At 47.0% G+C, this 20788-nt stretch overlaps 1 protein-coding gene across 1 annotated transcript; it reads left to right on the top strand.

Moving 5' to 3' along the window:
• The first annotated feature begins 422 nt into the window (after positions 1 to 422).
• Positions 423 to 6575, top strand: TCHH (trichohyalin). Its single transcript, XM_056113913.1, has 4 exons — positions 423 to 560; positions 1783 to 5150; positions 5220 to 5317; positions 5417 to 6575. The coding sequence occupies exons 1-4, from the start codon at positions 423 to 425 to the stop codon at positions 6499 to 6501; spliced, it is 4689 nt and encodes a 1562-aa protein (XP_055969888.1). The 3' UTR covers positions 6502 to 6575.
• The last annotated feature ends 14213 nt before the right edge of the window (positions 6576 to 20788 follow it).

The following is a 20788-nucleotide window of genomic DNA, read 5'->3' as shown; positions in this document are numbered from 1 at the left end:
CTTACATCTTTCTTCACTTTTTGGCTTTCACTTCTCTTCTTTGTTCAATGTTAGAGGGAGATGATTATGAGTAGAAACATATCAAGTCTAAATTTTTCCACCCCTCTTTACTGTGATCTTAAATATGCGAAGGAAATGGGACTGAGTACAGGAAAACGGATGGATAGTTCAGATTGGACAACAAATTTGGGACATTCAAAAGCTGAAGATGATTTCCTGCTTTGAGATGTCTTCATAAGTACATTCAAAGATATACTGCCCTGAAAATCCAGATTAAAACTAATTACTGTCTTAAAATCAAATTAAAATCAAATCTGGTGAATCAGAGGCGATGAAGATCCCCGAGACCAGAAACACAGTTTTGATTCCGGCTGTTATTTTCTTGTTTCTAGGTTTACTTAAACTTAAAGAAAAGGGAAAAAATGTCTCCACTTCTGAAATGTATCTTCGACATCACTGAAACTTTCAATCAATATGCCTCACATGACTGTGACGGAGCAGCATTAAGCAAGAAAGACCTGAAGAATCTCCTTGAAAGGGAATTTGGAGATGTCCTTCGGGTAAGAAATAACCAGAAAAGGAAATTTCCATTAATTTAGGATTATATAATTTAGCCTCAGAAGCGATCAAAGAACAATGACTTCATATTCATTTCACATACAACAGTTCTAGAGTACCATTTCCCCATTCATTTCTGAGTTAAACTGTACTTAATTGGCATAGTAGCTCATACTGGAAAATTGTTGACAAATATTTCGTGTGATGGATGGCACTGCCAAGGAGAATAACCCGTTCGTGGGACGTGCTTCACAAAGATGTGAGATCCAGTGAGATTTGAAACAAACTTAAATTGACTTCCACATTTCAGCCCTTAGAATCAGTCTGTATCCTCGTTAAAAGGGCATCAACATAAATGATCTGCTATGATTTTAGACGACAGATAAAAATCAAAGCAAGAGCACAGGCTGTTTCAGACAGAAATGACCACAAATGCCCGTGTTTTTTTCTCCTTTGAGCATGCGCTGGTTCTGAGTTACCCAGCTAAAGAAAAAGCCTGTTCTTTGGGTCAACCTTCAATTCCGATTGCCTCGAGCAGGCCCCAGTAACGTCTCTTTCATCCTAGCCCTGAGATTATATTCAAGGCTCTTTAGGAGAATGAGACCCATCATTGTCACTGGTATTTGGCATATTGGGTACGCTGCGGGGAGTTTGCCAGACTCTGCCCTGTGGGCAGGCTACATTCGATAGCCTGCAAGTTTGTCCAAAGTAGGAATGAGATGATAAGATGTCATAATAAGATGTCGCGCGGCCGCGAATGCTAGTATTAATCACATGATCACGACCACCCTGATGTTCGTTGATTGCCTCGAGCAGGCCCCAGTAACGTCTCTTTCATCCTAGCCCTGAGATTATATTCAAGGCTCTTTAGGAGAATGAGACCCATCATTGTCACTGGTATTTGGCATATTGGGGACGCCACGGGGAGTTTGCCAGACTCTGCCCTGTGGGGAGGCTACATTCGGTAGCCTGCCAGTTTGTCCAAAGTAGGAATGAGATAATAAGATGAACCTTCAATTCCAAGGCTCAAAATTTCCAAGAAACGACTGCTTTAAAATGGGCAGTTCACTTTTTAGGTAAAAAAAAAAGGACAAGAAGGCTACGCACACTGAACATTCCTCTGACCGCTCCTAAGGTCTCTTGGGTGACAGTATTCACAAAGCATGTGTGCACGGACCTGTGAAGGGTCGGTTTAAAGATCTTTTCGTTTTCCTCTCGCCACAGAGACCGCACGACCCCGAGACGGTGGACCTGACCCTGCAACTTCTGGACCGGGACTGTAACGGGCTAGTCGATTTCAACGAGTTCCTCCTGTTCATTTTCAAGGTCGCTCAAGCTTGTTACTACGCTCTCGGCCAGGCCGCTGGGCTGGAGGAGCCGGGGGCCAAGGGCGAGGGCAAGGGGACCCCGTCACAGAGCCGCAGGCGAGAAGACCAAAGGCGAGTCGAGGCTCGGGACCGGCAACTGGAAGAACGCAGGCAGGCCAGGCGGGCACGGGAAACGGAGTCCGCCCAGGAAGAGCAGGAGGAGGCACGGAGGGAGCAGCTGGACCTGCAGCGCGGAGCGGTGGAGCCGCGCTGGGAAAGGCGCCAACGCCGAGAGCGCGCGGAGGAGGAGGAGGAGGAGGAACTGCAGCAGCAGCAGAGGCGCAGAGCCTGGGAGCGCGACGAGCAACGGCGAGAGACCCCCGCGCAGCGGGAGCGGCGCGAACGCCTGGAGGAAGAGCAACAGGCGCGCCTGAGCCGAGTCCAGGAGGAGGAGCAGCAGCAGGAGGAGGAGGAGGAGCAGCCCGAGCGCTGGGCCAGCAAGGGAGGGCGCCGGGAGGAAGAGCGGCGGCAGCGGGAGCGCGAGCTCGAGGAACTGCACTCGGAGCGGGAGCAGGAGCGCAGGCGCGCGCAGGAGCCACGAGAGCAGCAGCTGAGGCGCCGGGAGGAGGAGGAGAGGCGCGAGCGGGAGCTGAGGCGCGAGCTCGAGGAGGAGAGGCGCAAGGGAGAAGAGAGACGCGAGCTGGAACTGAGGCGCCAGGAGCAGAGGCGCGAGCAAGAACTGAGGCGCCAGGAAGAGAGTCTCGAGCAAGAACTGAGGCGCGAGCAGGAGCTGAGGCGCGAGCAAGAACTGAGGCGCGAGCAGGAGCTGAGGCGCGAGCAAGAACTGAGGCGCGAGCAGGAGCTGAGGCGCCAGGAGCAGAGGCGCGAGCAAGAGCTGAGGCGCGAGCAAGAGCTGAGGCGCCAGGAAGAGAGTCTCGAGCAAGAACTGAGGCGCCAGGAGCAGAGGCGCGAGCAAGAACTGAGGCGCGAGCAAGAGCTGAGGCGCCAGGAAGAGAGTCTCGAGCAAGAACTGAGGCGCCAGGAGCAGAGGCGCGAGCAAGAGCTGAGGCGCGAGCAAGAACTGAGGCGCGAGCAAGAGCTGAGGCGCCAGGAAGAGAGTCTCGAGCAAGAACTGAGGCGCCAGGAGCAGAGGCGCGAGCAAGAACTGAGGCGCCAGGAAGAGAGTCTCGAGCAAGAACTGAGGCGCCAGGAAGAGAGTCTCGAGCAAGAACTGAGGCGCCAGGAGCAGAGGCGCGAGCAAGAACTGAGGCGCGAGCAAGAGCTGAGGCGCGAACTCGAGGAGGAGCCGCGCGCGCAGGAGCCGAGGCGCCAGGAAGAGCGACGCGAAGCCGAGCTGAGGCGCGAGCAAGAACTGAGGCGCGAACTGGAAGAAGCGAGACGCGAACGCGAACCCGGACGCCGAGAGGAGAGGCGGGAGCAGGAGCTGAGGCGCGAGGAGGTGCAGAGGCGCCAGGAGCGGAGAGGCGAGCAAGAACTGAGGCGCCGCCGGGAGGAAGAGAGCCGGGAACTGGAGCCAGAGCTGAGGCGCCGGGAGGAGGAGAGACGCGCGGAGGAGCTGAGGGGCGAACAGGAACTGAGGCGCGAGCAGGAGCTGAGGCGCGGGCTCCCGGAGGAGGAGGTGGAGCGGGAGCGGGCCCGCGAGCTCGGCGGCGAGGGAACTGCCCCGAGGTGGCAGTGGCAGCTGGAGAGCGAAGTCGAGGCGCGCCAGAGCAAAGTCTACTCCCGGCCCCGCCGTCAGGAGGAGCAACGGCTGCGCGAGCGCGAGCAACGGCTGCGCGAGCTGGAGGAGCGGGCGCGCCAGCGGGACGCAGAGGAGCCGCGCCGCCCCTTCAGGTGGCAGTGGGAGGCCGAGGAGGAGAGCCAGCGCCGCCGCCAGAGGCTGTCCGCCCGCCCGCAGTCGCAGCGGCAGCTGAGGGCCGAGGAACGGCTGGAGCGGGAACTGCATCTGGAGGAAGAGGAACAGCGCCGGCAGCGCCTAGAGAGGGAGCGGGAGCGGCAGTTCCTTGAGGAAGAGCAGCAGCTCCAGCGCTTGGAGCGCGCCCGACAGCTCCGGGAGGAGGAGGAGGAGGAGGAGGAGGAGCGGCTCCAGCGTTTGGAGCGCGCCCGACAGCTCCTGGAGGAGGAGGAACGACTCCAAGAGGAAAGGGAGAGAAAGCGACGTCAGGAGGAGCAGCGGGGCGACCAGAAATTGAGGTGGCAGCTGGAGGAGGAAAGCCAGAGACGACGCCAAGCGCTCCACGCCAAGCCGGCCCGACGGGAGCTGCTGCAGCGTGAGGAGGAGCTGCTGCAGCGCGAGAGGAGGCGCCTGGAGCGCGAGAGGCAGTATCGGGAAGAGGAACTGCAGCAAGAGGAAGAAGTGCAGAGAGAGGAACGCGAGAGAAGGCGTCAGGAGAGGGAGCGACAACTAGAGGAGGAGCTGCAGCGTCGCGACAGCCAGCGACTGTTCAGGGAGGCGGAGAAGAGTGATCTGAAATGGCAGTGGCAGCCCGAAAAAGAAAAAGAAGCTCGTGACAACAGGCTCTACTCCAAACCCAGAGAGAATGAAGAGACCATCCGGCAGTTGGAGGATTTGCAGGCGCGGGAAAGACAGTTCCTGCAGGATGAACAGGAGTATGAGAGAGAGCGAGAGGAACAGCGGAGAGACAGGAAGTTCCAAGAGGAACAACTGCTGAGAGAGGAACGAGAAGAGAGAAAACGTCGCCAGGAAGACAGACAGTTCCTCGAGGAAGAACAGGAACTGCGACGGGAAAGAGAACAGCAGCTCCGCAGCCAGGAGCGCGACAGGCAGTTCCTCCGGAAAGAGCAACAGATGAGAGAGGAGCAGGAAGAGCAGCAGCAGCTGCGCCGCGAGCAACAGTTTAGAAAGACCGATCAAGAGGAACAAATTCAGGAGCGGGAGGAACAGCAGCTGCGCCGCCGGGAGCGCGACAGGAAGTTTCGCGAGGAGGAGCGGGAACTGCAACGGGAAAGGGAGCAGCAGCTGCGCCGCCAGGAGCGCGACAGACAGTTCCTCGAGCGGGAACAACTTCAGGAACGGGAGGAACAGCAGCGGCGACAGGAACGGGAAGAGCAGCAGCTTCGCCAGGAGCGCGACAGGGAGTTTCGTGAGGAGGAGCGGGAACTGCAACGGGAAAGGGAACAGCAGCTGCGCCGCCAAGAACGCGAGCAACAGCTTCGCCAGGAGCGCGAGAGAAAGTTTCGTGAAGCGGAACAAGTTCAGGAGCGGGAAGAACAGCAGCTGCGCCGCCAGGAGCGCGACACAGAGTCTCGTGAAGAGGAAAAAATTCGGGAGCGGAAAGAACAGCAGCTGAGCCGTCAGGAGCGCGACAGAAGGTTCAGAGAAGAGGAACAGCAGCTGCGCCGCCAGGAGCGCGAGCAACAGCTTCGCCAGGAGCGCGACAGAAGGTACAGAGAAGAAGAGCAGCAGCTGCGCCGCCAGGAGCGCGACACAGAGTCTCGTGAAGAGGAACAAATTCGGGAGCGGGAAGAACAGCAGCTGCGCCGCCAGGAGCGCGACAGAAGGTTCAGAGAAGAGGAACAGCAGCTGCGCCGCCAGGAGCGCGAGCAACAGCTTCGCCAGGAGCGCGACAGAAGGTTCCGGGAGGAACAGCAACTGCAGCGGGAACGGGAAGAGCAGCAGCTGCGCCGCCAGGAGCGTGACACAGAGTCTCGTGAAGAGGAACAAGTTCGGGAGCGGGAAGAACAGCAGCTGCGCCGCCAGGAGCGCGACAGAAGGTTCAGAGAAGAGGAACAGCAGCTGCGCCGCCAGGAGCGCGAGCAACAGCTTCGCCAGGAGCGCGACAGAAGGTTCCGGGAAGAACAGCAACTGCAACGGGAACGGGAAGAGCAGCAGCTGCGCCGCCAGGAGCGTGACACAGAGTCTCGTGAAGAGGAACAAGTTCGGGAGCGGGAAGAACAGCAGCTGCGCCGCCAGGAGCGCGACAGAAGGTTCAGAGAAGAGGAACAGCAGCTGCGCCGCCAGGAGCGCGAGCAACAGCTTCGCCAGGAGCGCGACAGAAGGTTCCGGGAGGAACAGCAACTGCAGCGGGAACGGGAAGAGCAGCAGCTGCGCCGCCAAGAACGCGAGCAGCAACTTAGTGGGGTTCGCGACAGGAAGTCCCTCGAGGAGGAGCAACTTCTTCAGGAACTCGAAGAGCAGCAGGGGCGCCGCGAGGAGCGTGACAGGAGATTCCGTGAAGAGAAACTGCAACTACGAGAGGAGCGAGAACAGCAGCTGCGCCGCCAGGAGATGCAGCGAGAGGAGCAGGGTCTGAGGCGCAGGCAGGAACAGGAGCAGCAGTACGAGGCAGAGAAGCAGTTTGGCAGGGAGAGAGGGCGCCGACAGGAGCAGGAACTGCTGCAAGAGCAGAGGGGCCGCCTGGAACGCGAGAGGAAATTCAGGGAAGAAGAACTTCGCCAGGAGCAGGAGGTGGAGCAGAGGCGCCGCCAAGAGCGAGAGCAAAGCCGTGGCCAACTCCAGGATAGAAGGGCGCAGGAAGACAAGAGCCTCAGGCAGGATCTGGAACCCGGCAAGCGTCAGTTTGTCAGTGTCCCTGTGCGTTCCAGCCCTCTCTATGAGTACATCCAAGAGCAAAGATCTCAATACCGCCCCTAACAAATGTTGTCAATTATCCTGACACCTGCCAAAGCTTCGAGCGAAGAAAAATGGGAAACACTGAGTACCGAATGACTCATATGTTTCTGGTTGTGGGAAAGCTCTCTGATGTTAGAATGTCTTTTCTCCAGTTCTTAAAGTACATTCATTTCATGTTCTTTGTACTACTCCCTTTTATTCTTTGTCAAGCAGTTTGTTACTGCTGAATAACTTTGCTCTTTGGTGCGGATGTGGTGTGCATTAAAAAAAAACACATAAATAATAACCTCTGTTTGAAGGCGTTTTATTTGGGAACATATTGGTTATTAATTTCAGAAATAGCATCAATAATATGGAATTTGAAGGGTTCATCTTGACTGGTTAAAGAAAATTTGGTACATTTACACAATGGAGTACTATGTAGCTGATAGAAAGGATGAAGTCATGAAATTTACATACAAGTGGTACTACATGGAAAGTATCATGCTAAGTGAAATGAGTCAGAAAGAGGACTGACCTAGAAAGATTGCCTTCATCTGGGGAACATAAAGTAACAAAATAGGAGACTAATACCCAAGAATAGCCGAGATAAGTACCAGGAGGTTTACTCCATGGCTTGGAGGCCAGCCGCATACTCTAGGGGTAAAGGCATCTCGGATAGAGAAGGGAGCACCAAATAAAGGGTGTTGGAAGGATCCTCCCAGGATGGGAAGCATGCTGAAAGTAGACTACAGACCGAACATGATTGCCACTCAATGCCTCTTTTGGCATTTGCTCAATGCCACAGCACCCAAAATGAGAGAGAGAACAAAAGGGAATGCCCTGCCACAGAGGCAGGGTGGGATGGGGTATGGGGGGTGGGAAGGATACTGGAATTAGGGGTGGTGGAGAATGGGTACTGGTGGAGGGCTGGATACTCGATCATTGTATAACTGAAACCCAAGCACAAAAAGTTGTAAGTCTACAACTGTACCTCATGGTGTTTCACTAATAATAATTTTAAAAAGTACAGTTGAAATGACAAAAAAAAATAAAGGGTTCATCTTGTAGTTAATTTAGATACTTAAAATGTTCAAGTTGGTACTTTTTTTCCTTAGAACTAAACTGCATTAATATTTATCTCCAAATGACCTCTCATCATTTCTAGAATAATTGGTCAGGTGACAATTTTTACAACCACTCTTGAATAGTATATATGGGGAGGTAAGTTTCTCCAGAAAAGATGACACTTTCGTCAGGGAACAAACACAAATAGCCATACTTGCCCAAGATAGAAATAGGGAATCCCCTGATAGAACTTAGAACTTAACCCCTTTCTATGAATTCTGGGCTGGAGCAATAGCACAGCAGGTAGGGCTTTTGCCTTGCATGAGGCCGACCCAGGTTCGATTCCTCTCTCCCTCTTAGAGAGCCCAGCAAGCTACCGAGAGTATCCCGCCCACATAGTAGAGCCTGGCAAGCTCCCTGTGATGTATTTGATATGCCAAAAATAGTAACAACAAGTATCACAATGGAGACATTACTGGTGTCTGCTCAAGAAAATCGATGAACAACGAGAGGACAGTGCTTACAGTGCAATGAATTCTAACTGCAAGACAATATTTATTCTTTAAAATAGAAATAATGCTTTCTTTTGCTTAAGGATCTTTGAAAAACACTGGAAACCTTCATTTGTTTTTTTCCAGGATGCTCTCGTGGGCACGCATTTCAGCGTCTCCTTATAAATGCCAATCCATGGTAGCTCCTGAAATATACATTCAAGATATAGTTCCAAGATAAAAAATTATAATAAAAGAAAAGTCCTTCACAAACTTTTTGTAATACTTTATAAATGAGGAAAGATCCCATTTCAAAAAATAAATAAGCTTCATCACACTTAAAGTATTAAGTACTTAAAATTTTGTATGGGAGGGGGAGGGGTTGAGGTTACACCCAGTTGTGCTCAGGGGTAACTCCAGGCTCTGTGCTCAGGTATCACTCCTGGCAGGTTCGAGGACCATGTGGGGTTGCTGGAGATCGAACCCAGGTTGGCTGCGTGCAAGGAAAGTGGCCTACCTGCTGTTCTATCTCACTGGCCCCCTACTGTGGCTGTTCGTTTAATGTTCTTTTGGTAGAATATCCTGGCCTATGTTGATAGGCCAATTCCCTTGCTCCTCTGGGATAATATACGTGCAAGGGAAAAAACCTTGAAGTTATTAGTAAATTCACTACTTAACTCTAAATTGGGAACTATATTTAATATCATGTCAGTTTCTGCTGGAACATAGGTTGAGGATACAATGGGCTCTGTGATGAAAAAGCTTGTGTTCATGTGCGCAGCCTAAAGGTTCATATGTTGAAGTCATAACCCTCAGTATACAGAAATATTCATATTCTGAATGATTCTATTTAAATAGAATTAAAGGTTATTACACAAAATGAATTCATTGGGTGGATTCTAATCCAATATAAATGGTTTCCTTATAAGAAGAAGAAATTTTGACATAGACATATAGAAAACGGGAAGATGATGTAAAGACAGAAAGAAATTGGCCAACGTCAAGTCAAAGATGAAGTCCTGGGATAAATTATTTTCAAGATCCTCAGAAGAATGGAATAATATAAAGGTTACTCTTGGTTCTGCACTCAGAGATAACTCCCGGCCAGACTTGGGAACCATATGTGGTGCTAGAGGTTGAAACCAGGTCAGCCACATACTACACAAATGCCCTATTTGCTGTATTCCAGCCCATGGTTGGTTTCTTTTCTGTTTTAAATTGACATATAATAGGCAAATAACATTTGGTCTTGTAGTTGGCGAAGGACAGGCGCGCATTACGAATACTTTTCCCGGCTTCTGCCGCATCTATCAGCACTTCTGCTCTTCTCTCTTTGAGCTCTTCCTTGATCGCATTTCTGCACTGCTTTGCAAGCTCGGACATTTGCTTGCGGTTGCCTGAGGCATGTGCCAAACCACGTTGTTGAATAAGCTCAAGAGTTTTCCGTTGTGTATTCAATATGCCAAAACCAGTAATTACAATGGGTCTCATTTCCCTCACCATGAAGGCGTCACCAATATGGCAGCGTTGAGAAGGATGAGGAAGGAGAGGCTGATAAAATCTCAAGGGCGAACTAGGCTGTCAAAAAGAAGGAAGACAAAAATGATCGCCTGTACTTTCAATTCACGTACGCTAGCATCAGATGCATCCATCCAGGACCTGATGATACAAGCGCAAAAGATCAAGTACGACATACTGAGACAAGAAGGCACCAATCTCATCACGCCGTTTTTCGACACTGGCGAAGAATTGTTCCTCGGAACATGCGATAAAAGAGGTGTTGGAGGCATCGGTGTCCTTGTCAACATGAACTTGGCCATGAGCATTGATTCATTTGAATGCCTAACAACCCTAATCAGACGTTTACATTTGAATGGATGTGGCTCACTGTCGGCAGTTTCTAGCTTCGTTGCCTATGCACCAACATCCAATTATGATGAAGGAGAATTTGAGAAGTTCTGCATGGAGCTGGAGAAGTTCTATAAAGAAGACCACACCTTCTACAAGATCATTGTTGGTGATTTTAATGCCAAGAGGTAGGACCAAGAAGATCAGCTGAAGAACTCACATCGGGACCCATGGCCTAGAATGGAACGAATAGGATGAGAGACTGTCTGAGTTCATCATGTCGACCAAGACCATCCATGGTAACTCACAGTTCCAGAAGGCCGAATCTAAACGTTGGACATGGGAGTCTCCCGGTGGACTGTTCCACAACAAAATAGACCACATCATATTCAATCGACAGTTTTGCCTAACTGATGTCGCTGTTGTCCCAAAATTCCAAACGGGATCGGACCACCGTCTCCTTCGTGCAAAATTCTACTTCACAGAGCGAGGAGAAAGGGCTGCAAAGTTTAAAAGAGAATTCCAAGAACGACCACCAACTGGGAGCTCTTTGGCACTATTGCGGCAACATGGGAAGATAACATTGTCGACAACACTGATGAGGAATACGATTGACTGGTTCAGCACCTCCATGATTGTGCGAGGAATGCCAAGAGACAGATAGCCACAAAAAATACGCCTGTCTTCGAAAACTCTTGAGCTTATTCGCCAACATGATTTGGCGCATGCCTCATATATCTATTCAACAATTTTTTTCTTTTACTTCCTACTATGTGCTCCAGCACAGCGGGTAGGGCATTTGCCTTGCTTGCGGCCAAGTAGGGTTTGATTCCTCTATCCCTCTCAGAGAGCCTGGCAAGCTACCGAGAGTATACTACCTACACAGCAGAGCCTGGCAAGCTCCCTGTGGCGTATTCGATATGCCAAAAACAGTAACAACAAGTCTCACAATGGAGACGTTATTGGTGCCCGCTAAAGCAAATCAATGAACAAAAGGAGGACAGTGTTACAGTGCTACTATGTGCAAGAATCCTAGGCAATGTATTCTTCACCACTTACCCTTGTGAAGAAGTTATTCTAGTTTATACCTGCATTTTAGTATCTGCAGGTCCTCATGAAAGTCATTTAAACTTTCTTACCCTCCATCACTGCATATTTGAAATGTGAGACTGGAATAGTTAGCACCAAAGTTCTTCCCAATGCTGAAAAAAATTTTTAACTCTGACATTCACTTGTACAACTGAATCTCTCAAAGCATCTCAAATAATCTTTTGCCCCAATTTCTTCCTTTATCAAAGGGAAAACAAGTAAAAGAACTAGTCAATGAAGATAATCTTCAGAGTCTGGTTCCAGCTTCAAAAAGATTTCCTTCCTAGGACCTAGAAAGATAATTCAAAGGACTAGTACACAGGACCCCAGGTTCTGTGTCTTGCACTGCATGACCTTCAGAGCACCCAGTGCTACTGGGGAAGCCCCACGAAAAGTCTTTCTTTTCTAGCCAATTATATCTGAACTGTACTTTGTCTCCTAAATTCTTGTTGAGAACTCCTTTCTATAATCCTGGGTTTATATATTGGTATAGAAGACCCTAATTTTTTTCCATTTCTTATTATCTAATACTGCCAAAATGACATGGCCTTTAACTTAAATACATTTAATTATACCCATGTTTTTTTCCTGGGAAGAAAATGAAAGTCCTGAAATTTGATTTTGTTTAATAGCCATTCGTTCAATATAATGAGCCCATCTCTTTCATCTTCCACAGCTAGTTACACATTGTTAATATTTGCATTCAAACATAAACATATGCATAATTGCAAGTTTATTCAGTAAGTATACTGGGACTGAACTCTGTTAAAGATTGTAATCTATGTACTATGCAACAATCATATGTTTCCCTTGTTAAGAGCCGATAGTCACATGCAATCATCTGAAACTAACTCAAAATGTAGATTAAAATCCAAGTTAAGTAATTATAATTTGTGTTCTTTTCTATTGGATAACATTGGGTTGTCCTTGCTCCTCCCACAGGGAGTGTAGGTTTATTGAGTTACTCACACAACAGTGCTTCTGAGGCACACCCAATTCCATCAAGCACTAATAATCCTATATGGCTTTTCACTTTCCTTTATGTCACTTTCATGCTTTAGCAATGTCCTTTTTGTATAGACACAGGAAAACACTTCATGTTATGCTTTGTAACATGGGACATTAGGACTAGCCTGGATGCTGCCCTGCAAGCAGGAAGCAGAACTGAGGTCCCACTTCTACATTAAATAAGCAAGTTAAAACTTGTGAGTCCGATGATCTGGAGAAGTACAGCATGCTCTCATACACCTGCCTGGTCATACATTATCTTGGCAGTACAAAGCAGAAGTTCCCCTTCTACTACACATCCTTAATCTGTTTGACCTTCAAATATCAGTATGAGCCTTATTTTTGCCCTATGTGTAATCGACCACAAGAATGTGGGGGACGTAATCTGTAGAGCCTAGGTGTCCAGCTCCATATCTTCCTTTGATGTTTTAATCATGACAACATAGCTTGACAAGACAATGTATACCCTGATGTTCTTTTGACAAATGTTTATCCTATAACTGTTTGTACTCTTGTTAGTTATTATTTCTCTGTGTTGAAGTCATTAGATGTAGCTGATAAAAAATAGAATAAAAGGTGGCCTTGGGCAGTCACTCTGCCTTGAGCCAGATCAATGACTTGGCCCTCTGTGCTCTCTACATTCCCCTCTTGTGTCTTGTCTCTGCGCCTCCAACCAAAAAATGTTCACACAACACTTGGGCATCCATCATAGTTACCTGACTTAAACCTCAGTTTCCCTAACCTAACACCTCCACAAGAAGGGTCCCAATGAAGGGACTGCATGGACCCAAGGCAAGCTGTAAGTTACCCTGGAATCGAAAGGGGACAAGCTAAGCACCATAAGTATAATAAGTTAAGAGCATGTCATGGAACAAACTCTGTCATGACCCAAAAAGAAATAACTATTGAATAATGACCCTGCTGGGGTTAGGAAAGACCAACCTGGTCTGAGGACTATGGTCTGAAATACAGAGTGAGATATCCCCCAGGAAGAGCCAACTTTTAAGCTTAATATATCTCTCACTGTGTTAATACAAAATGACTAGAAATATTATAAGAAGTAAATTTACTATGATTGTTTAAATGTATAACTAGCTGAGGAAAGGATAAAGCAATAAACCCTGCATAGAATCCCATCCTTGAGCAGATCTCCTAGTAATCTCAGATGAGATTTTGTCCTTGAGTTAATCCCCTACTATTTGGGGCTGGAGCGATAGCACAGCGGGTAGGGCGTTCGCCTTACACGCGGCCAACATGGCTGACCCGAGTTCGATTCCTCCGCCCCTCTCGGAGAGCCCGGCAAGCTACCGAGAGTATTCGATATGCCAGACACAGTAACAACAAAGTCTCCAATGGAGACGTTACTGGGCCCACTCGAGCAAATCGACGATCAACGGGAGGGCTTTTACCTTTTATTTTCCCTGAAATAACTTTACCTCTATTTGTTGTTATGACAATGTTCAACATCACCTGTGTTTACCCCCACCCTTCATGATTTCTATATCATTATGCTGTAAGGACTTTGAGGTCTATGAGGAGACTACAATGATGAAACAATGATGACTGGGACTTTGACCAAAACTACAACTACGACTTGCTATAAGGGGGAGATTGGACTACACTGGGGAGGAGAGAAAAGTAAACTGTCTACCAACCAGCCTGGGGTTCTGTTTCTCCATTCCTCTGGTGCTTTGTCCATCTGCCACTGTGGGCCAGCCAGGGGAATGATTCTCAGCCACCGAATGCTCGCGTCCTGTGTGTGCCTACGCATTTTCTTTGAAACTCATACTTTTCTGTATTTCTTTTTAAAAGCTAGTTGTCACGAAATATGTATATATAATAAATATTTATAGTCTATGCTTTTAATTAATTAAAATGTGTTGGAAAGTTAAGATTCATACATACAAAAGCTTACTAAAAACAGTTAACACATGTTAATTTCTCCTCTGTATATTAAATAACTTAAAGTCAAATAATAAATTAGAGGAGGAAGCAGTCAAAGGGTCTCTCCCAATGAAAATGGTGTCCCAAAACAAATATTAGGAATCAAGCAAACAAAAGACATGGAAGATCTATACCATGAAAACTTCAAATCACTTAAGAGATAGAAGACCTTAAGAAATGAAGAAGTATTTTATGCTCATAAATTGACAAAATCAATATTGTCAAAATGACTATCCTACCTTATTATATAGATTCAGTGCAATCCCCATCCAATCCAGATGACATCCTTCAAGGACTTAGAACAGTCAATGACAAAGTTTATATGGAATCAGAAGAGCCCCCCAAATAGAAAATGTATACTGAAAAATAAGAAACTGGGAATTATCTCAGGTCCTAACTTGAAACTATACTACAAAGTTGTAGTGATCAAAACAGCATGGTACTAAAATTAAAGACAGGCTTCTGACAAAGGATCAGAATCGAATACTCAAAGACAAATTTCCATATCTATGGTCTAATATTTGATAAAAGAACTGAGAACATAAAATGACAACAAATGATCCTGGAAAAATTGAATACCACGTGTGAAAAAAATTTAAGCAAGATCAATATTTCACACCTTACACAAAAGTCAATTTAAGATGGATCAAAGATGGTGAGATCAGCCTGGAAGCTATAAAGTACACTGATGAAAATATAGGCAAAGCAGTCCAGTATTTGGACCCCAAAATGATATACTGCTATTGGCAAAGGCAACAAAATAAAAAATAAGCAACATCATCACATAAAATTTAAGAGTTTTCACATCGCAAAAGATGTGAAAAAGAAACATTGGCTAAAACTAAAAGATACCTAACTGAAGGGGAGTAAATGTTTGCCCTCAACATATAAGATAAAGGGTTGATATTAAGGATAAAGTACTCACTGAGTTCAACAACATAAAAAAATAAAATCAAAAATAAAATTAAAAAAATAAAATCTAAAAACCCATCAAAAAGTGGAGAAAGAAGAAATGAACAGGCACTTCTCTGAAAGAAAGATAGCTAATAGGCACATGGAAAAAGTTCTCCACATCACTTAACCTTTTTCTTTTTGGGGAGTGGGGGGTGCTATGCACACCCAGCAATGGCCAGGAGTTACTCCTGAATCCACACTGAAGGATCACTCCTGGCAATGCTCGGGAAAACATAAGACGCTGGGGATTGAACCCAGGTCGGCTACATTCCGGTCAAGTGTCCTACCCATTTACTATCTCTTGAGCACCAACATTACTTAGTCTTAAGGAAATTCAATTCAAGTCAACAATAAGAAATCATCTCACATCAGTTAATATGGCACAAATCAAAAATACTAGGAGCAATTAATGTTGGTGGGATGTCATGAAAAGTAACTCATCCGCTGCTGGTGGGAATATTGTCTTGTTCAACCACTGTGGAAAACAGCATGGAAATTTTTAAGGAAAGTAAGAATTGAGCTGTCATACAACCCAGAAATTCCACTTGTGGATGTCTACCTACAAAACAAAAACATTCCTTCAAAAGGACATTTTAGTTCACCATTATTCATTGCAGCATTCGGTACAATAGCTAAGATTCGGAATCAGGAGGTGTCCAATGATATATAAGTGGATTTTGAAAATGTGGTGTATGTGTGTGTGTGTGTATCTGTATACATATAATCAATACTATGCAGCTGCAAGTAATGACAAAATCATACAAATTGCTGCACTTGGATGGAACTAGAGGATATTATGTTAAGATCAGTAAGCCAGAAGCAAAAGGACAAACATGGAATGATCTCACTTATCTGTGGTTGCTCGAGCGGGCCCAGTAACGTCTCCATTGGAGACTTTGTTGTTACTGTGTCTGGCATATCGAATACGTCACGGGGAGCTTGCCAGAATAACTGGACTACAAAATGCAAAGTATTTAAGTGGGTAAATTGGGGATGAAATGATAATACAGCAGGTAAAGAGCTTGCCTTGCATTCGGCTGATCTGGGTTCGAACCCCCCCCCCCGGGCATTCCATATGGTCCCCTGAGTCCACCAGTAGTGATTTCTGAGTGCACAGTTAGGAATAAATGCTGAGCAGCACCAGGTGTGTCCCAAAAAACAAAAATATTTTTTTAAAATAATATTTTTTATATTATTGAGTTTCTCTCCCTGTCCCCGCCCCAAGCAGAGCCCCGGCAGCTGAAGACCTCCAGTACTCAGCCACAGCCATGCTCAAGACCACTCTCCACACACTCGGACGAGCTGGCAGAAGAACCCAGGTGTGCGGGACCTGGGGCTGAGATCTCCAAGCCTGCTCGGTTCCGGACTGGGCCTCCTCCACCCAGATTCCCTATCTTCCAGTAGGTAGATGGTTACACCCACCAACTGCCCCCCTCCCCCCAGTGGGCTGTGTAGTCCCATCAACGGCCTCTTATTGTCTAGTTCTCCGTTCTCACTCTCCGAGAACCTGGCAGGCTACCGAGAGTATCCTTCCCGCAAGGCAGAGTCTGGCAAGCTCCCCGTGACGCATTCGATATGTCAAAACCCAGTAACAATGATGGGTCTCATTCTCCTGACCCTGAAAGAGCCTCCAATGTGGCACTTGCTAAAATCTCAGGGCTAGGTCGAATGGAGACGTTACTGGTGCCTGCTTGAGGAAATCGATGAACAACGGGGTGACACAAATCACAAATCACAAATCATCCTGTTATTCGTCGATTGCCTCGAGCAGGCCCCAGTAACGTCTCCTTCATCCTAGCCCTGAGATTATATTCAAGGCTCTTTAGGAGAATGAGACCCATCATTGTTACTGGTATTTGGCATATTGGGTGTGCCACGGGGAGTTTGCCAGACTCTGCCCTGTGGGCAGGCTACATTCGGTAACCTGCCAGTTTGTCAAAGTAGGAATGAGATAATAAGATGTCGCGGCCACGCGCTTCCGGGATCTGGGTTTTATAGTCTCTGAGTCTTGGCCGCTGATGGGATTACACGGCACCAGGGGGCCAGTTGGTGGGTGTGACCCCCGCCTACTGGAATCTGGAGGATCTGGGTGGAGGATGCTCGGCCCCAATCCGAGAAGGCTTGGAGATCTTGGCCCCGGAACCCGCGTGGCTTTGTCCCTCTGCCAGTACCTTCATGTGTGCGGAGAGTGGTCTCAGCATGGTGGTGGCTGGTCCTGGAGGTCTTTGGTCCGGCAGCCAAAGACCTCCAGGACGGGGTGACAGTGAAAAATAATAAGGTGTGGGTAACTTGATTATGCTTGACCCCAGAATATAGGAAGAAGAGAGAGGGAAAAAAATCAATAGGGGTAGCAAGAGAAAGGGGATAGAAAGTAATAGAGTGCAGAGGTTAAGGGTCAGGGGTACATTGGTGGTGTATAAACTCAATTACAAAGAAGTTTGTGAATATCAGTATATTAATAAAATAATTAATAAATAACTTTTTTTTTGCTTTTTGGGTCACACCTGGCGATGCTCAGGGTTTACTCCTGGCTCATGCACTCAGGAATTACTCCTGGCGGTGCTCAGGAGACCATAGGGGATGCTGGGAATCGAACCTGGGTCGGCCATGTTGGCTGCGTGCAAGGCAGATGCCCTACCTGCTGTGCTATCGCTCCAGCCCCCAATAAATAACTTTTTAAAAGCACATGGCTAAAGAAGCTTTACCACTTATTAGGTTTCCATTGAGAAAAAAATACTTTATTCTCTTTTTCGAAACCTTGGTGTTCTGAAATTTTCAAAGTTTAATATTTTGTAGATTTTTTTTAAAAAGCTCAAGTCTCTAAGAAGTTTATTTGATTAGTTTTTTTATAAATTAATTTTTCCCTGTTTTATTTTGGAGCACCTATGAGTTGGAAATGGAATCTCTTCAGTTGATTATATGTGTTTCTCATTCTTCCCCCCACCCCTTCATATTTGATTTTGTTATTTATGAATAAAAAATTAGATTTAGTTTTTCAATCAAATTAGCCACATTTTGAGCCACATATTAGTGATTATCGGTTATCACATTGTACAGTGCAAAATCTATTCTGTTGGGTGATGTCCTTCTAGAAGACTTTGTCAACTTTGCTTCTTTTTAACCTTCTTGCATGTATTATTTCAGAAGTTATTTCAAACTTGCAAGCATTTTTTCATTTTCTTATTTTTGTTCTCTAACGCTTTGTTAGTCTTGTCTCATTGAAACTTTTTAAGACTTTTAAAATTTTTCTCTGCTTCCTGAGTTATATCTATTTCCTCTAGGATCAGTTTGTTTCTTGTTCTTTCCTTTATATACTGCAATTTATGTAGGCTTAAATATTCTTTTTAAGTTTTATTTTTAAAAATTTGTTCACAATAATTTGTTACGTTTAATATTCCAACACCAATCTCACCACCATCATACCTACCCACCACCATATTTCAAATGTTTCCACCCCGACCCCCAGACTGTGCCCCTGTTGGGGAACAGTTTTCTCCAACGGTGCCCGGATAGCGGTGCACACCAGGTCCAGGCAGACGCGGGACAAAGCATGATGAGTGCACAGAGAAAACACCCTCCGGGAGCAGCTGATAGCTGTTCACACTTCATTGCCTAATTCACACATGTTTTATAGAGAATCTCAGCTTTACAGCAAGGTCCAATCACATAAAGTTTAGCATTATTGACCTATTACCTTCCAACTCTGCTTTGTCCCGGTCCAATCCCAATCAAGGCTAGATGCTGCAGTGAGGATGACTTGCAAAGCGTATGTCGCAGTTGCTGTGTCTTGAGCTCGTGTGACGGGGAGGTTGAGTGAGACTCAAGGCCAGAACCCTGGTGCTGACACTCTGTTCTTGCCAATTTTGCCCAGATTCTCCCTTCTGTGGAGCCTCACTTCTGGGCCACTTTGCAATGTCGCGTCTCATTTGCTCCAGTGCCTGTAGCCGTGCTCCATATGCTCCCAAAGCAGGACCTAAATAATTTATTTTGTATTGCTTATTATGAATCACTTAATCACTTAATCACTTAACTTCCCGTTAGTCGTCAATTTGCTCGAGCGGGCGCCAGTAACGTCTCCATTTGTCCCTGTCGCGTGCTAGTGTAGCCCAATGGCATCTGTTCGCTCCGGGAACATGAAGGGCCTCAAACCGATCGTTCATGATCTTGACGAAGAAGTCTGACCATCTGGTAGGTGGGCGGCCACGCGGTCTCTTGACATCCCGTGGAATCCAATCAGTAACAGCTCTAGTCCAACGGTCGTCTTTGAATCTCATTACGTGACCAGCCCATCTGATTTTCGACACCTTGGCAAATGAGACAGCATCCCTGATCCTTGATCGTCGACGGATGTCAGAACTCCGGATTCTTTCTCTCATTTGAGTGAAACGTGATATTCCAAGCATAGCTCTTTCTATTCTTCTTTGGGAGACCTGAATGGCGTTCTCATCTTGTTTGCGTAGGGCCCAGGTCTCTGAGGCATATGTTAATGCAGGAAGAACAGTGGAATCAAAGAGATGTGCCCGGAGCCGGAGGTTCTTCGTCCTCTTAGCTATTTCTTCGACGTTCTTGAAGGCGTTCCAAGCCGCTCTCTTCCTCCTGCGCAGCTCGGGTGCCAGGTCATTTCTCATGTTGACCTCTCGACCTAGGTAGACATAGCTGTTGCATTCGGAGATGGTCGTTCCATTGAGAGCGAATGGGGCGTCAGGAACAAGGCTGTTTCTCATAAACATTGTCTTCTTATTATGAATAATCCACTAAAAATGTTCCAAAAATTTTCCTTTGGAGGAAAGTGTGTGAAGATTGTTGTATTTCACCCTGGAGCCAGTAAGCTCTTGTATAAGATATTCCTAACACGTCACTAAAAGCCTTTTCCCTCCCCGAGATTGGATGCCTTCCACTTTACACCGCATCCAATGTGGTATACTACTCTTGGTACATGAGCGGTATAGAGTATGAAATGGAATTCTAATTTTAAATATGACTATACACAATCACGATGATCACGACCATCCTGTTATTCGTCGATTGCCTCGAGCAGGCCCCAGTAACATCTCCTTCGTCCTAGCCCTGAGATTTTTAGAAAAGTGCCATATTCAAGGCTCTTTCGAGGTTAGGAGAATGAGACCCATCATTGTTACTGGTATTTGGCATATTGGGTACGCCACGGGGAGTTTGCCAGACTCTGCCGTGTGGGCAGGTTACATTCGGTAGCCTCCCAGTGTGTCCAAAGTAGGAATGAGATAATAAGATATTGCGGCCACGCGCTTCCGGGAGCTGGGTTTTATAGTCTCTGGGTCTTGGCAGTTGATGGGATTACACAGCGCCAGGGGTGGGTGTGACCCCCGCCTACTGGAATTTAGAGGATCTGGGTGGAGGATGCTCAGCCCCGATCTGAGTAGGCTTGGAGATCTCAGTCCCGGGATCCACATGCCTTTGTTCCTCTGCCAGTACCTTCATGTGTGTGGAAAGTGGTCTCAGCATGGTGGTGGCTGGTTCTGGAGGTCTTCGGCTGCCGGAGCCCTGGTCGGGGCGAGGAGGAAACTCAACCCGCTCCCCTCCAAGGGGCCCTGGCGAGGACAGCCAGGTGTGGGGGCAGGAGACTCTGTGCTGTTCTCTTCCGGGAGCCTAATGACTATACAGCTGAGGTTAATTTAATTTTTTTTAACTTGATGGTGACTTTGGGGTCTGGAGGCATCTCTGCAGTGTATCGTTCTGTGTTGCTCTCTTCTGAGAGATTTACTTGTGAGTCTATGGACCATGGTCATTAAAGATAGGCTTAAATATTCTCCGTTGCCCCTTATAGCAATAAAATGATCTAAATATCTTCTGATTTGCATAATGTGTTTTCATATCAACTCTGCTAAATAACAGCATGAAGAGAAAAATAATAGCCTGACAATTCTGGAGAAAATGGAAATCAGTTTGCA

This window comes from Sorex fumeus, unplaced genomic scaffold, assembly GCF_029834395.1.
Source record: "Sorex fumeus unplaced genomic scaffold, SorFum_2.1 ptg000001l, whole genome shotgun sequence".
NCBI classification, from domain to species: domain Eukaryota; kingdom Metazoa; phylum Chordata; class Mammalia; order Eulipotyphla; family Soricidae; genus Sorex; species Sorex fumeus.
Note: the sequence above shows the minus strand (reverse complement) of the source record. Positions and strands in the feature narration are given on the sequence as shown.